Genomic DNA, 15,909 nt, shown 5'->3' with positions numbered 1-15,909 from the left:
CAAGTATGGGATATCTAATTAAGACCAGAGAAAATATATGTTTCTCACTAATAAAAAATGCACTCAGTAACAAAACAATGAGTGACTTTTATTGATGGAAGGAGAAACATATAGTAGTATTTATATTTATGAGAATTTTAATAATTTTATATTATGCTATACAATTTGTATAATTATTTTGTACTATTATTACATTGATTTTTATACAAGAAATAAAATTTATCATAAAAGTCGTTATTCACCAAAAATGCTGGTCTAACCAAAATCAAGAATTGAGTGACAGATAATACTGACGAAAAAAAATTAAGAATTGGGTTATTGGGTATTTTCAAGCAAGGCTTAAATAACGTAAAGAATCTATGCATCAAATATCAATCACGATTTGGATTTTCACTATGAGGAGTAAAACACAACACGTCAGATGCAATTCCGACCAATGAAGAGCCCACAAACGCAATATGAGTCCAACGTTTTAGTAGTGGTTGCTCTTTCAAAGCAAAGCGTAGTGCAAAGTTCTGGAGATTGCGTGATCCCTTCATTTTTCTTTCTTTCAAGAATTTTGAGCTGCGAGCTGTAATTTCTTCCCTTCATTGGTTTATGCTGAAAAAGGTTGGATTTTTACTGATTCCTTTTATTAGAATTGGGCATTTTAGCTTGATTCTGTGATGAATTTAGACACCATTTGAGCTGTAATTTCTTCCTTTATATGGTGATTGTTTTTATCATTTAGTATAGTTTACACATGTTATTATATTTGTAGAGTTCTTGCTATCATGGTAATCAAATGTTGATTGTGCCTCACAAGAAGAAAATTTGGGACTGTTTTGCTTTGCCTTGGTTGTGATCGGGGCATTTTGTGTTGCAACTTGAAGCACTAATTTGCTTAGTAGTATATTCTGTTTTAGACATTTTAGACTAAGTATTGTTTGTGGTTACTTTGTGTTAAATGGTGTAATCGACATATTGGAGAGAAGAGAACACTGTTAATTTGTATTGAATGGGATAAAATTTTCAATTGTATAGATGACCCTTTAAGTAGGGTGTAGGAGACAATGTACATGGTAAGATCATTAATTACACAATATTATGTCAATCATCTAATTTGAGCAATTGATTCTAATTGCAATCTTTCTTTTTCTAACACTCCCACTCAAATTGAGTGGTGGGGTCTCCAATACTCAATTTGCAAAAAGCATATTCAAAAGCTCTTGTATTGGCTGTCTTCGTCAACATGTCGGCAAGTTGATCTTCTGAGCGAACAAATGGTAGCTCAACAATTCCCCTTTCAATGTTTTCTTTGATAAAGTGTTTGTCCACCTCGACATGTTTGGTCCGATCGTATTGAACCGGGTTTTCTGAAATGCTTATGGCGGCCTTGTTATCACAGTATAGTCTACACTTCTTTCATGGAAAGAGACCAAGTTCCTTCATCAACCTTCTTAGCCACATTATCTCAGTTAGTCCACTTTTGATACCACGAAACTCTGCATCAGCACTAGAAAGAGCCACCACTTTTTGTTTTTACTTCTCCAAGTTACCAAGTTACCTCCAACAAAGGTAAAATACCCCGCGGTGGACTTCCTATCATTCGGATTCCCCACCCAATCAGCATCCGTGTATCCATGAATCTCAAGGTTCCCATTTTTAGAAAATAACACTCCATGCCCTGTTGTCCCCTTCAGATATCGACAAATCCTGAGCGTTGCCTCCATATGATCCATCTGTGGTTTATGCATGAACTGACTCATGATCCCTATGGCGTAGGCAATGTCTGGCCTAGTATGCGATAGGTAGATGAGCTTTCCATCTAGTCCCTGATATCGACCTCGATCGGTCAACTCGGCTTTATCATTAATCTGCAATCCATGATAAACTGCTATAGGCGTATCTGCCGGTTTACACTCTAGGAGCCCCGTTTCTGCAAGAATGTCCAGAATATATTTTCTCTGTCTCAAAAAGATCCCTCTCTATGATCTCAACACCTCGATCCCAAGGAAGAACTTGAGATCCCCTAAGTCCTTTATCTCAAACTCCTGAAACAGATTCCTCTTCAAGTTCTCAATCTCTTCCAAGTCGTCACCTGTGATAATCATGTCATCGACATATATGATTAAGCAAGTGATTTTATCCCCTCTCTTTTTCAGAAACAGAGTATGATCAGAGTTGCTCTGTTTGTATCCATAACTAATCATTGCCCCGGCGAAAAACCATACTCTTGGGGACTGCTTCAACCCATTTAAAGTCTTTTTCAGCCTACATCCTTCTCCTATCTTGAAGTCTGCTGCGAATCCTGGAGGGGCCTCCGTATATACCTCTTCTTCCTTTTTTAGCTCACTATGAAGCGTCACATCGAATTGATGCAGTGGCCAATCTTTATTTGCCGCCACAGACAATAAGACTCGAATTGTGTTTATCTTGGCCACTGGGGAGAAAGTTTCTGAATAATCTACCACATATGTCTAGGTATAGCCCTTCGCGACTAGCCATGCTTTGTACCTCTCAACTGAGCCATCTGGTCTCCTCTTGATAATGAAGACCCATCGACATCCTACAGGCCGCTTCCCTTTGGGTAAGATGCACGTTTCCCAAGTATTGTTCCGGATCAGTGCATCTATTTTCTTTTGCATTGCCTCTCTCCAGTGCTTATGCCGCATAGCCTCTTCCCATGATTGTGGAATCTCTTCCTCCTCATACAGTGCCTTCTCAAATGCTTGAGCCATTTCTGACAGATGACTCGTAACTAGGCAAGCCACAGAGTAGCGAGCCTTCCTGATAATCCTCTATGGGGTATATCTTTTTGGCGGAACTCCCCTATTGGCCCGGTATGGAAGAATGTACCCCCCTGTGTCGGGGTCAATTCCTTCGACTTCTTCTACCCCACTGGTTTCTTCATCCGTGTTCACCACATCGTGGCCTGCTTCTTCCTTCACACTTACATCATCAGTAGTAAATGGTGTAATCGACATATTAGAGAGAAGAGAACACTGTTAATTTGTATTGAATGGGATAGATCTTTCAATTGTATAGAGGACCCTTTAAGTAGGGTGTAGGAGACAATGTACATTATAAGATCATTAATTACACACTATTATGTTAATCATCTAATCTGAGCAATTGATTCTAATTGCAATCTTTCATTTTTAACACTTTGTTTGATCAAATATTTTGCTTTGTTGGAGGCATTAAACCCTTAATGGCTGCAATTCTAGCTTCCTTTAGCTGTGGTTACCGCGTAGGGGACCGGACAAATCAAGGAAGATTAGGAGAAGATATTAGTTTCTCAGGAAACATATCAAACCATGACCTCTCAAGATTTGACAAAGATGTGTACGCCCTTTTCAAAACCCGAAAGCTCTGTAGGTTGCAAGTCTCTATGCAGCAGACAGAGTTATCCACAAAAGTTGGTACAAACGGGCGAGCAACTAAAATGGTGCCAACGACTGAGCTCATGAAGGAAAAATCAGTGTCCGTTAGTCCATCACAGGGTGTGAATGGCTCTACGAGGAATGTAAATAGTGGGAAGCTCGTGAAGAGTCCCCCGAAAACATCAAGAACCAGCGTGCTTCCGCCTATTGAAGGGCTGAAAGTTTTGCCTTCGGATGAAGGCTTCAGTTGGGCAAATGAGAACTACAACTCTGTCCAGAGGAGTATAGATGTGTGGTCCTTTGTTCTTTCCCTTCGTGCGCATGTTTACTTGGACAATGCCAAGTGGACGTACACTGGAGGCTTCTCCGAGGATAAGCAGGTGGAGTTGGTTGATTGGTTAACATATAACATAATCATTTTCTAGTAATCAGATTGGATTCATGATGCATATATGTATAAGCACAGGTGGAGAGGAGACGAAAAACTGCCTCGTGGTTAAGGGAATGTGTGCTGCAACTTGGCCCGACTTTCATCAAGCTTGGCCAATTATCCTCAACGAGATCTGATCTGTTTCCAAAAGAATTTGTTGATGAGCTTGCTAAGCTGCAGGTACCATTTACAAGTTCATCTCTCCCCTCACGATTGAGCATGTCGAATTTATTTGGCTCGTGATTCAGGATAGAGTACCGGCATTTTCACCAAGCAAAGCAAAGACCTTCATAGAAAAGGAATTGGGTGCCCCTCTTTATATGTTATACAAGGAGTTTGAAGACCTCCCTATAGCTGCTGCTAGCCTTGGTCAGCTGTTTGCTTTACATTTTCCTCTCTTGTCTCGATTTTGTCTACACTAGAAGTGAAACGAAGCAGTTTGGTGGCAACGAATAGGGTTGAAGGGAATTTCTGTTCATACCAGTTCCAATACATAACTACAAAATCAAGAAAATTTCAAAAAAATTACACATTTTCACATGCCGTGCTGATTGTCTTGATAGGTGCACAGAGCTATCTTGCATAACGAAGAGACGGTGGTGGTAAAAGTCCAAAGACCGGGGCTAAAGAAGCTCTTCGATATTGATCTTAGTGAGTGCTAGCTACTCAATAATATCAGATAAAGTAGCTTTGCTACTCGTTATGTGTGTAACACTCTCGTTCTTCAGAAAATCTAAAGCTAATTGCTGAGTACTTCCAAAAGAGTGAAACTCTTGGTGGCCCGACAAGGGATTGGGTCGGAATATACGAAGAATGTGCAAAGTAAGCTACACAGAAAAACGTACCATAAGTTTACTACCAAATGTGGCATGTTTCATTCATTGATTCTCGGTAATTTCAGGATCTTGTATGAGGAAATCGATTATGTTAATGAAGGAAAGAATGCTGATAGATTTCGTCGTGACTTTAGAAATATAAAGTGGGTCCGAGTTCCTGTATGTTTCCTCCTTTCATAGCTTTGCTATATTATTCATACAATCAATTCATGTTTCCTCACTTTTGGTCCATTGCCTAAAAACCAATCTTTTTCCTCGAATGTGTTTCAATGTTCGTTATGTTGTTCACTATGGATATAGTTCTTTCTCATTCCAGATGGTGTACTGGGATTATACAGCAATGAAAGTGCTGACATTGGAGTATGTTCCTGGTATATTACTCTCATTTTACATTCATACCTCCCTCTAAAAATCCATGTCACCTCAATCTCATGTATGTGTGTTGACATTTATCATTTCAATCAGGAATTAAGATAAATCAGGTGGATCTGATAGACGGGCGTGGTTACAGTCGATCTAGAATTTCTTCGCGTGCTATTGAAGCCTACTTGATTCAAGTAATCCTCTCGCTGCCAATTTTCAAATTTTCCTCTTTTTTTCCTTTTCAACTCTCTGCATAACTCCCTGCATTGTGGCAACCATTTCAGATACTAAAGACTGGTTTCTTTCATGCTGATCCGCACCCGGGAAATCTTGCCATTGATGTCGATGAAGCCCTCATATACTATGACTTTGGCATGATGGGAGAGATCAAGAGCTTCACAAGGGAGCGGCTGTTGGATCTTTTCTATTCCGTTTATGAGAAGGATGCAAAAAAGGTTTGTTTCTTGCTAGATCATTTACCTACTGTCGTGCAAAATGGGATTTTTGCGTAACATGTCCGTGCAGGTGATGCAAGGTCTCATAGATCTTGGTGCACTTCAGCCCACAGGAGACATGACATCGGTATGCTATTTAAAGCAATGGTTGATTTATGTCAAATAGGAAAATCGAGTACGTTGGCATTTCTGATTATCACATTTTCATGAAAACAATATGTGGATAGGTCAGGAAAACAGTACAGTTCTTCTTGGATAATTTGTTGAATCAAAGACCAGATCAGCAGCAAACTCTTTCTGCAATTGGTGAGGTATGTTTCCTTTTTCCTAATCCATCACTTGAAAAAAAGTACTCTTCTTTCTTTTACCAATAATTGCTACATACACAGAAATTTGGCCAATTTTAGCATGATGTCTACTTTTATAGAGAAAATTGACAGATAACTCAGAGCAATGGTGGAGCAGTAGGGAGGAATAAATAAGATCATATTGTTGCTCAAGATTCTTGTTTCTCTTTCGCAGGATCTATTTGCAATAGCAACGGACCAGCCCTTCCGGTTTCCCTCCACCTTCACGTTCGTGCTGAGGGCGTTTTCAACACTCGAAGGCAAGTGCTTGTGCTCTTGAATAGGAAGACAAAGGCGAAAACTGGCTTGTTACAAGCTAGCCACGGCTATTGAGAGCCTTTTTTTCAGATAAACGACTACTTATCTTGCTCGTGTAGAGCTTGATACGCCCAAAGTTGCAAGAACTTCAAAGTTTGAGCATGAGCTTCGTGATTTCTTGAACATTTCGCTTGGTTAACAGAGATTCTTCTGCTGCAGGCATTGGATACACTCTGAATCCGGAATTTTCCTTCCCAAAGATTGCTGCACCATACGCTCAGGTTCGTTACTTCTGCTGATCTCCTCAACTATGTAAAACACGCGTCAAGATCATTCATACGGTATGTATAACGTGTGCAGGAGCTCCTAGACTTGAGACAGCAACGCCCAACTGGACCACGGCTCGTTCAAGAAATAAGGAAACAAGCTGATGATGTATGAAACTTCCTTCATGTTCTCATTTGTAAAGGAAAATACTCAAAACACTCTGATTTCTTTTCCAAAAATTTCAACTTTTGTACTGGTCTAGGCAAGATCAACGACGATCTCCATGCCTTACCGGATCCAACGCATAGAAGACATCGTGAAACAGCTTGAATCCGGAGATTTGAAGCTCAGAGTCCGAGTACTGGAGGTTATTATCTCTCTCCCTCTTTGTGTAGGGACGAACCAACTTGGGCTCGATTCTGTGTTTTGACACTACTAGTGAACCTTTGCAGTCGGAGAGAGCAGCTCGGAAAGCAACCATACTGCAAATGGCAACTATGTACACAGTCTGTGGAGGCACCTTCTTGAATCTTGGCGTCGCGTTCGTCAATCAAGGCAGTGAAGCTATAGCAAATGGATCTTTCGTCGTTGCAGGTGAGCTCTCAAGAGCCATGAAACCTCTGTTTTGCTCAATGAGTTCATCTGTTTATGTATGATTCTTTGAAATGTAGGTGTTTTCCTCACTCTGCTCATCACATCTATGCAAAGGGTGAAAAGGCTTGACAAATTTGAGAAAATGATATGATGTTTGATCCATCCTTGTGTACAAATTTATTGTAAAGTCGCATTACGAGGAATTATACTTACATATATTTTTCATACATATTGTTAGATTTATACAAATAGATGAATAGTTGTGCTGGATGATGATTTATAACATTCTTTTGGTTGGTCAATGTTGCATGATTTAATTATTGTAGTTGTTTTTAGAATTGTAAATTCTCAGTTTAATTCGGTAATTGTTTAGTAGCAATTCAGATATCTATACTAATCTAAAGTGACAGTTTGATGAAAGGACAATTTTACCTTTTTGGAGGGAAAATGTGAAGCTATTTTGCTTACCCTTTTGGTCATTTTGAGAAAATGGAGAGATGAAGTAACTTTTATTTCTTTATTTTATTTTGAGTATTGTTCAATAAAATTCTAACTTCTTGAGAAAGTTTCGAAACACCTTTAAAGAGCCTGCCGTTGAATCTACTAATCTATTACAATATTTTTCTTTCATTTTCTAAAGCTAGCAATGAATCTTTCCATTTCTTGGCTTCATTCTAAGCACATGTGTCTGCAAAAAAAAACATTAGGCACATTGTTTCTGCAATTGTTCATCCCAACAATAAATTTAAGACAACATTTAAACAAGTACCTCAAACTATGATTAATAAAAATTACAACAGAGAAGATTCATTAATCATTTAACCACAAAACATCTTTAATACAACTAATTAATTACAAGAATGCAATCAAGAAGCAGATTATGGATAGAAAATATTAGAAAATAACCTATTGATGTCCAGAAAAAATCGATTTTGAATCACAATTAACAATAGATCTATAGTACAATATTGTTGTAATGCTCAAAAGTTAAAACTTCAGAATATAAAAAAAAACTTTAAAATTTGAAAATCAAGAAATATTAATTTTTACTCAATCTCGATCTGATTTTGTGAACCAAGTGCTAATATCATTACCTAATCTACAAGAGACTTGGGATATTTTAATTGAATTTTTAAATGCAAAGGTAGTAAATCTTGAAACAGAAACAACTAAATGCAATCTAATTTTGACTGCACAAATTTTCATTTTTTTGTCGATTATCGACAGATTTAAGAATATATGTCAGAGTCTTTTAGCATGGATTAGGCAGACCTTTTTTTTATTACATACCTTCTCTATTCTTCTATCTTCTTCCCACTTCTTTCTGAATATTGTAGGTTGACATAGCTTCCCACGCGGGAGATAACTTGTACTCCCTCCGTCCCGCACTACTCGCACTTATTTCCTTTTTGGGCGTCCCAAGTTACTTGCACTCTTTCCATTTTTAGTAAAAAATTTCACCTACAACCGTCATTTTTTACTTTCCTATACACTCATTCCTTAATCTCCGAGCCGAAAAGGAAATGAGCGAGTAGCCCGGGACGGAGGGAGTAATGATTATCTGTTATCTGGCGTTTCCTAGATTTAGGGTTTCCTCCCCTTTCTCCTTTTTCTCCATCCATAGAGGCGGTTGTGCTTCTCTATGGTTTACTTTTGTTTTCTCTCACTTACCATTGTAGAGACACCTGTATATATAGTACAGTACTAAAACAAGGAGTTAAATTGGCATAGAATAAGGTTATATGTTTATAAGGTTATGAAATTAAATGGGCCGAAATTTACCACTATCATTCTTTATATTTTATCATAGATTATTATTAATTTCTTATTTGGATGTTATATATGTATATATATTAGAAACCTTTCTACAAGAATTTATTAAGTCTATATGTTATCATGTGCTATATTCCAGATTTTTTTATTTGTTATATGGAAGGTCTATCCAATTATTGTGTTTTTTTGGAACCTGCATTGATTCTTTAAATTGTAGGCTCACCATTCCTTGCCCTATAAATACCTTCTCTACCCTTTCACTTTCAATCACCAAGATCAATCAACAAAATTTAGTTACTGGAATTGCATAGTATCATTTGCAACAAAATTTGAAACTGAATATTACCTTCTTCAGTTTAGGTATTTCTGTTTCTATCCAGATTTTTCAGTGCATTCAAGTTGCTTACTCTTTTGATCTCCAGTATGTGTTGTTTTACCTAATGTATTCAACTTTCTAACCGTCACTCATTTTTTAATTCCATGTTTTCATCGTGTTCATTGATATGAGTTCTCCTTCATGGTACCATAGATATTCCTATTATCTATTCTGGTTGGTTACAGCTTTAGTTTTTAATATCTAAGTTTTATTAGTATATATTATCGTTTACCTCATCCAGTATTAGGATTCAACATTGGTTCCTGTCTTCGAAGCTTTTTGTTATTGTTGGATATCACCCTGCAAAAACCATTGAGATTATGTTATATCTAGCTAGAGTAAGTTCTTCATGTGCTATTGGCTATCGCTGAAGTTCCAATGATTTTTAAAGAGTACTGAATTAATTTTAATTAGATTATTGTTTACCTCATGAATATTTGTCTGAAATCTGCTTTAATTATCTGCTACCTCATCCAGTATTATGATTCAACATTGGTTCCTGTCTTTGAAGCTTTTTGTTATTGTTGGATATCACCCTGCAAAAACCATTGAGATTATGTTATATCTAGCTAGAGTAAGTTCTTCATGTGCTATTGGCTATCGCTGAAGTTCCAATGATTTTTAAAGAGTACTGAATTAATTTTAATTAGATTATTGTTTACCTCATGAATATTTGTCTGAAATCTGCTTTAATTATCTGCTACCTCATCCAGTATTATGATTCAACATTGGTTCCTGTCTTTGAAGCTTTTTGTTATTGTTGGATATCACCCTGCAAAAACCATTGAGATTATGTTATATCTAGCTAGAGTAAGTTCTTCATGTGCTATTGGCTATCGCTGAAGTTCCAATGATTTTTAAAGAGTACTGAATTAATTTTAATTAGATTATTGTTTACCTCATGAATATTTGTCTGAAATCTGCTTTAATTATCTGCTACCTCATCCAGTATTATGATTCAACATTGGTTCCTGTCTTTGAAGCTTTTTGTTATTGTTGGATATCACCCTGCAAAAACCATTGAGATTATGTTATATCTAGCTAGAGTAAGTTCTTCATGTGCTATTGGCTATCGCTGAAGTTCCAATGATTTTTAAAGAGTACTGAATTAATTTTAATTAGATTATTGTTTACCTCATGAATATTTGTCTGAAATCTGCTTTAATTATCTGCTACCTCATCCAGTATTATGATTCAACATTGGTTCCTGTCTTTGAAGCTTTTTGTTATTGTTGGATATCACCCTGCAAAAACCATTGAGATTATGTTATATCTAGCTAGAGTAAGTTCTTCATGTGCTATTGGCTATCGCTGAAGTTCCAATGATTTTTAAAGAGTACTGAATTAATTTTAATTAGATTATTGTTTACCTCATGAATATTTGTCTGAAATCTGCTTTAATTATCTGCTACCTCATCCAGTATTATGATTCAACATTGGTTCCTGTCTTTGAAGCTTTTTGTTATTGTTGGATATCACCCTGCAAAAACCATTGAGATTATGTTATATCTAGCTAGAGTAAGTTCTTCATGTGCTATTGGCTATCGCTGAAGTTCCAATGATTTTTAAAGAGTACTGAATTAATTTTAATTAGATTATTGTTTACCTCATGAATATTTGTCTGAAATCTGCTTTAATTATCTGCTACCTCATCCAGTATTATGATTCAACATTGGTTCCTGTCTTTGAAGCTTTTTGTTATTGTTGGATATCACCCTGCAAAAACCATTGAGATTATGTTATATCTAGCTAGAGTAAGTTCTTCATGTGCTATTGGCTATCGCTGAAGTTCCAATGATTTTTAAAGAGTACTGAATTAATTTTAATTAGATTATTGTTTACCTCATGAATATTTGTCTGAAATCTGCTTTAATTATCTGCTACCTCATCCAGTATTATGATTCAACATTGGTTCCTGTCTTTGAAGCTTTTTGTTATTGTTGGATATCACCCTGCAAAAACCATTGAGATTATGTTATATCTAGCTAGAGTAAGTTCTTCATGTGCTATTGGCTATCGCTGAAGTTCCAATGATTTTTAAAGAGTACTGAATTAATTTTAATTAGATTATTGTTTACCTCATGAATATTTGTCTGAAATCTGCTTTAATTATCTGCTACCTCATCCAGTATTATGATTCAACATTGGTTCCTGTCTTTGAAGCTTTTTGTTATTGTTGGATATCACCCTGCAAAAACCATTGAGATTATGTTATATCTGGCTAGAGTAAGTTCTTCCTGTGCTATTGGCTATTGCTGAAGTTCCAATGATTTTTAAAAAGTACTGAATTAATTTTAATTAGATTATTGTTTACCTCATGAATATTTGTCTGAAATCTGCTTTAATTATCTGCTACCACTATTTTTCTGTTTTGAGGTCAGTTCCTGCAAAAAAAAATTAGATTGAGTCTCTATCTCAGAAAGCAATTTATAGAGTCACCTTTTGTTACTTTTTTCATCTTGACAGTATCAGCCTGACTTTCCTGTTTTGCCATCCATTTTCTTCTTTGGAAGCTTATTTCCTGCAAACTCTTGGAAACGAAATAGTTGTCATATGATGTATTATTATTACATTGGTTCTTTAAAATGGAATGACTATAATGAGATAAAGAGTTGACCTTTAATAGTAAAATTGTAATGCAATCTTTAAGTGTAAGTTGTGTTGTGTTCCTCTCATGACAATACCTGCAAAGGTGGAGGAGATTAGGTATTTAAATGATGATAGGATTGAAGCAGATTTCAGGTAAAGCATTTGAGCAGTGCAGAGACTAACAAAGTATACATTTAAAAGTTATAATTATGCAATTACTGCACAATGTCCAAAATATCAAAATTTATAAAAAAAAACATTTTTTCCATGATTTTTGCATGAGTAACACACTTTAGCATGTAGTAGTTTTATGCATTTGACCAAGGATTAATTATAGTATCTCAAATCCACTTCCGTTGAAATTATAAACATGAACAAAACTAAATGAAAATTCTGAGACGGCAAGCTATACTGTACAATAATCTGAAAACATACCGAAATGAATGGGCTTCCACTTCCAAAATGTGGTGTGGTCACCAGCTATGGAAAATGCTTCCTCTGGCATGCACTCAGCTAAAAATGGGTTAAAATAATTTGCTTAACAATCCAGAGGAAAAATGTCTCTGTACAAATACTCTATTAAACATGTGGAGTACCATTTTTTAGTAGGATTAGACCTTCTGGTTGAAGTCGTCTCTATGAGAGCTTCAAGCACTTGACAATCAAAATATTCCATTTAGAGTAAGTTAAGTACAAGGACATTCTTATTTGCTTAATATAATATACAATGATAGAAAGTAGTTGAAGAAAAATGTAAGATATATTTAAAACATAACTATTTAAAAGGTACATAGAAAATGAGTGTGATTTTTCCCCTCTTTTGAGAACAAACATCCAACAGTTGACAACTCAAGAAACTCATCTAGGTTTACGTGTTTTACCTTATTACCCGATGAGACATCAGTGTAACATTTGCTATGCAAAATTTTATCAACAATATAGAAGATGTGCATGTGTTCAGAATCATAACCATTATATACTGTTTGATGTACATATCTTCTGTTGAGATTGTGAAGTTTATTTTATTTATTTTAAATGATTTAAGACTTTGACAAAATTAGGCCAAGTTAAAATCAGGCAAAGGTTTTGACAAATCTTATTAAAATGGAAGTGATACTTTGCATCACCAATTTTAAGATATAAGTACATGTTGTGTCTTAATTACTTCCTCTGTTTAATTGCAGAAAGCACCAACTGAAGAATGACACCCTTCATTACCTTGATTGATAATCTTCTTCCTAAAGTTAATAATTGTATCATCAAAGTCCATTGTGTCCGGGTTTATGAATAGGTAATGCCCTCAAGAAAAAGCATATTCACTGATACACACTTATGCTAACACTACAGAGTGCAAGCACACTTGAAGCCGATTATAAGAAACACATTAAGCACGTTGGAAAGCGATTAAACCCTAATGTCGCGGGCGTCTGGCTACTACCAGCAACAAGAAAGCACTCTTAAAATTAAAAAGCTGTTAAAAGTTTACATAGACAAGAGATTGAGCTTCTACGTACCTGAGGGCATATACCGGAGGCCGAGCTTTACTCTGACGAGCCCACATCTCATTCCTGCTTTATTTTTTTCAATGCTTCTTCAATTGTTTTTCTGCCATAATCAATATTTTGTTAGAGAAGCTTCTTTAACATACCCATATATGAATATATGTGAATATGAATGCAGTTTTTTTTTGTAGAGAATTAAGTCTTACAATTCTTTTGAAAGTTTCTGCCACTTTTTTCCTGATCTTGATCACTCTTATTCAATTCCCACATTCTCTAAAAGTCGTGTATCCAGTTTAGGCCACCAAACAAACAACTTCAAAAATCTGCAAAGCCCAACAAGAAATAGACTAATGAAAGTAAAGAAGAAATAGAGCGAGATAGATTAAATATAACCGTGCGATTCTCTCTCTCTCTAGAATTTGCTGAAATAAGATAGTAGTAGCAATTTTGCAATCATGTAATTGAATGTTGAAAGACATATTGCATTCATGGTATTTTTTTCCACTTTATTGTATATATGATTAATTTTATTTCTGCGTTACATTATTTTTATTGTAAAAATATATCTTGGATTTATATAATTTTATATTATATTTTTTATTATATATATTCTTTTATTAATAATGTTGTTATAAAAAAATTTGATATATAATGAAAAAAGTCTTGGGTGGACATAATGTTGGTCATAAAGTGTTAATGTTTTGAATGTCTTGAATAACATTTGATCTAAAATTGTCATTCAAGTTTTCAAGCGTACCAAATGATAGATAGAGATGGTGACCAATTCAGTCTATTTTAGGGCTACCACCCCACGCCCTAAAAGTGAAATAAAACTCTTATTGTGGGACGGACTGAAATGGCAAAATAGGACCTTTATTGTGGGACAGAGGGAGTATATTTCAGTGTCTGTAAATGTGCATATGTTTTGAATTCTTATTTTATATATTCTCATTAGATATTGCATTAATTATTTAAAACACTTATGTCCCGTGCATAGCACGGGTGTTAATACTAGTTTATATCAATATAGAGGAATTAGATCAGGATTGGCCATTTTATAAATATTCTAGTCTTTAGTTAAATCTATTTTATTACCCCCTATTATATGACACGAGTATTCTAGTATTATGAAATACGATGAATAATTGTTTTATAAGACATGAAATAGGCAATAATAATTAAATTGTCCTATTATTTTGGTGGATATAATTTCACGATTTTTTTTTCATCTATCGTATTGTACTTTCTAAAATAGAAATAAATAATCATAGTAATAATGTGCTAGTACTAAATTTTTAAGGCTCACAAAATCTTTTTTTTCGATCGGTACTAGATGAACATATAATATGTTCATAATTTCATAAATAGCAAATAGTAGGAGTAATATATTTTCCACGGTTGTATTTTCCTATTTATTTGTACTACTACAATTTAAGGATAATAATCGTAATATAACGTTAGGTTGGTATGATTTAAAAATCACGTGTCTATATTCGATTATTTCTTTTTATTTTTTATATTTTATTTTTTATATTCGTAGTAAATTGATTGATCCATTCTCGCATCGTGACAGTCTGCAGTGTGCATTCTGCCGTATTAAGATGCGCTGATTAATTTTTTGTTAATTGATTCGTAGCTTAGTCTTTTAAAATATACTATTTTTTATAATTGTTCTTCATTTCTTTTGTTTTTTTATTACGCTATATCATTTTATATGCGCACATGTTATAATTAATGCCCTTGCATAGCATAACATAGTGGGCTTTGGTTGAAGACAATTAGTGATTTGTTTGCATGTGCAATAATTTTATTTTTTAACACGTGTGTATTAATAATTTATACTCCTACTGATTTTGGAGTATTGAGAAATTATCCTCTTCAACACATTAAACTTTGAGTTTTTATTATCAACCAATATAATGTTTTAACTTCTGTCATGTATATATTGCACGTTAAATTAATTTTATTCTTAATGCAGTTAAAAAAGAGCACTTCCATCATATTTTTGCCAATAAGAGATTAAGAGGGAATTGAATTTCAATCTTATTGTAAGTTTTGTTTGTATTTTAATGACTAAAAAGCTAGAGTAATTATGACCATTTGTTGTTTAGTTTAATGCCTTGGTTAATTGTATATGAATATACTAGTATCACAAAAAAATATTTAGTTTGATATGGAGCATGGACCATTCGGAGTAATTACAAAAATACTTGATCACTTAAAAAGTCATATGAATGCGGTAGAGGTGGCATGATACAATAAAATAATTGAGTAGGTCATATAAGGTAGGCGTTATTAAATTAAATTAAGTAACTGCAAGTAGACAAAAACTATGCAAAACTTTTCGAGGCACACATTTACTTTTCCCATAAATCAAATCCCAAGAGTTTAATATTGAATCAGTTATTTAAAAATTCTTCTTTTTATTCACCATCCAAAAGTAAAAACAGTTTATTTTAGAAATTTTATTTTTTTCTAATAAGTTGAGATCTATTTTCTACTAACACACTTTTCTTTATATTTCTTTTTACTTTATTAATTTTACATTAAAATATGTAGTATCTTAAATTTTATTTTATTTTTATAAGATAAAGGGAGTATAAAATTAACTGAGCAAACACTAATTTTAAAATGAAAAATGAACCATGTCTTTTTATCCACTCATCCAAATAATGAATTAATTGTAACTTTTAGTTTATAAATATTATAATATTTTTACATTTAATCTGACTCACGCTCAGTTATGGTAATTAG

The 15,909-nt window shown here is 34.5% G+C and overlaps 1 protein-coding gene and 1 long non-coding RNA gene across 2 annotated transcripts; one reads left to right on the top strand and one right to left on the bottom strand.

The window, feature by feature from the left end:
* The first annotated feature begins 411 nt into the window (after window positions 1-411).
* On the top strand, window positions 412-7,217 carry LOC121741544 (protein ACTIVITY OF BC1 COMPLEX KINASE 7, chloroplastic-like). Its single transcript, XM_042134367.1, has 17 exons — window positions 412-3,745; window positions 3,832-3,975; window positions 4,044-4,175; window positions 4,359-4,446; window positions 4,524-4,617; window positions 4,697-4,790; window positions 4,948-5,002; window positions 5,097-5,188; window positions 5,279-5,449; window positions 5,520-5,576; window positions 5,677-5,760; window positions 5,972-6,056; window positions 6,274-6,335; window positions 6,415-6,489; window positions 6,584-6,688; window positions 6,774-6,915; window positions 6,993-7,217. The coding sequence occupies exons 1-17, from the start codon at window positions 3,194-3,196 to the stop codon at window positions 7,064-7,066; spliced, it is 2,106 nt and encodes a 701-aa protein (XP_041990301.1). The 5' UTR covers window positions 412-3,193; the 3' UTR covers window positions 7,067-7,217.
* Window positions 7,218-10,433: 3,216 nt separating this feature from the next.
* On the bottom strand, window positions 10,434-11,018 carry LOC121741398. Its single transcript, XR_006037850.1, has 3 exons — window positions 10,907-11,018; window positions 10,671-10,780; window positions 10,434-10,544 (listed from the first exon to the last, which is right to left on the bottom strand). It is a non-coding gene; the product is annotated as an uncharacterized LOC121741398 (long non-coding RNA).
* Window positions 11,019-15,909: the final 4,891 nt, after the last annotated feature.

The sequence above is a fragment of the Salvia splendens genome, chromosome 7 (genome assembly GCF_004379255.2).
Source record: "Salvia splendens isolate huo1 chromosome 7, SspV2, whole genome shotgun sequence".
Lineage (NCBI taxonomy): Eukaryota > Viridiplantae > Streptophyta > Magnoliopsida > Lamiales > Lamiaceae > Salvia > Salvia splendens.
This window is presented reverse-complemented; position numbering and strand designations above follow the sequence as displayed.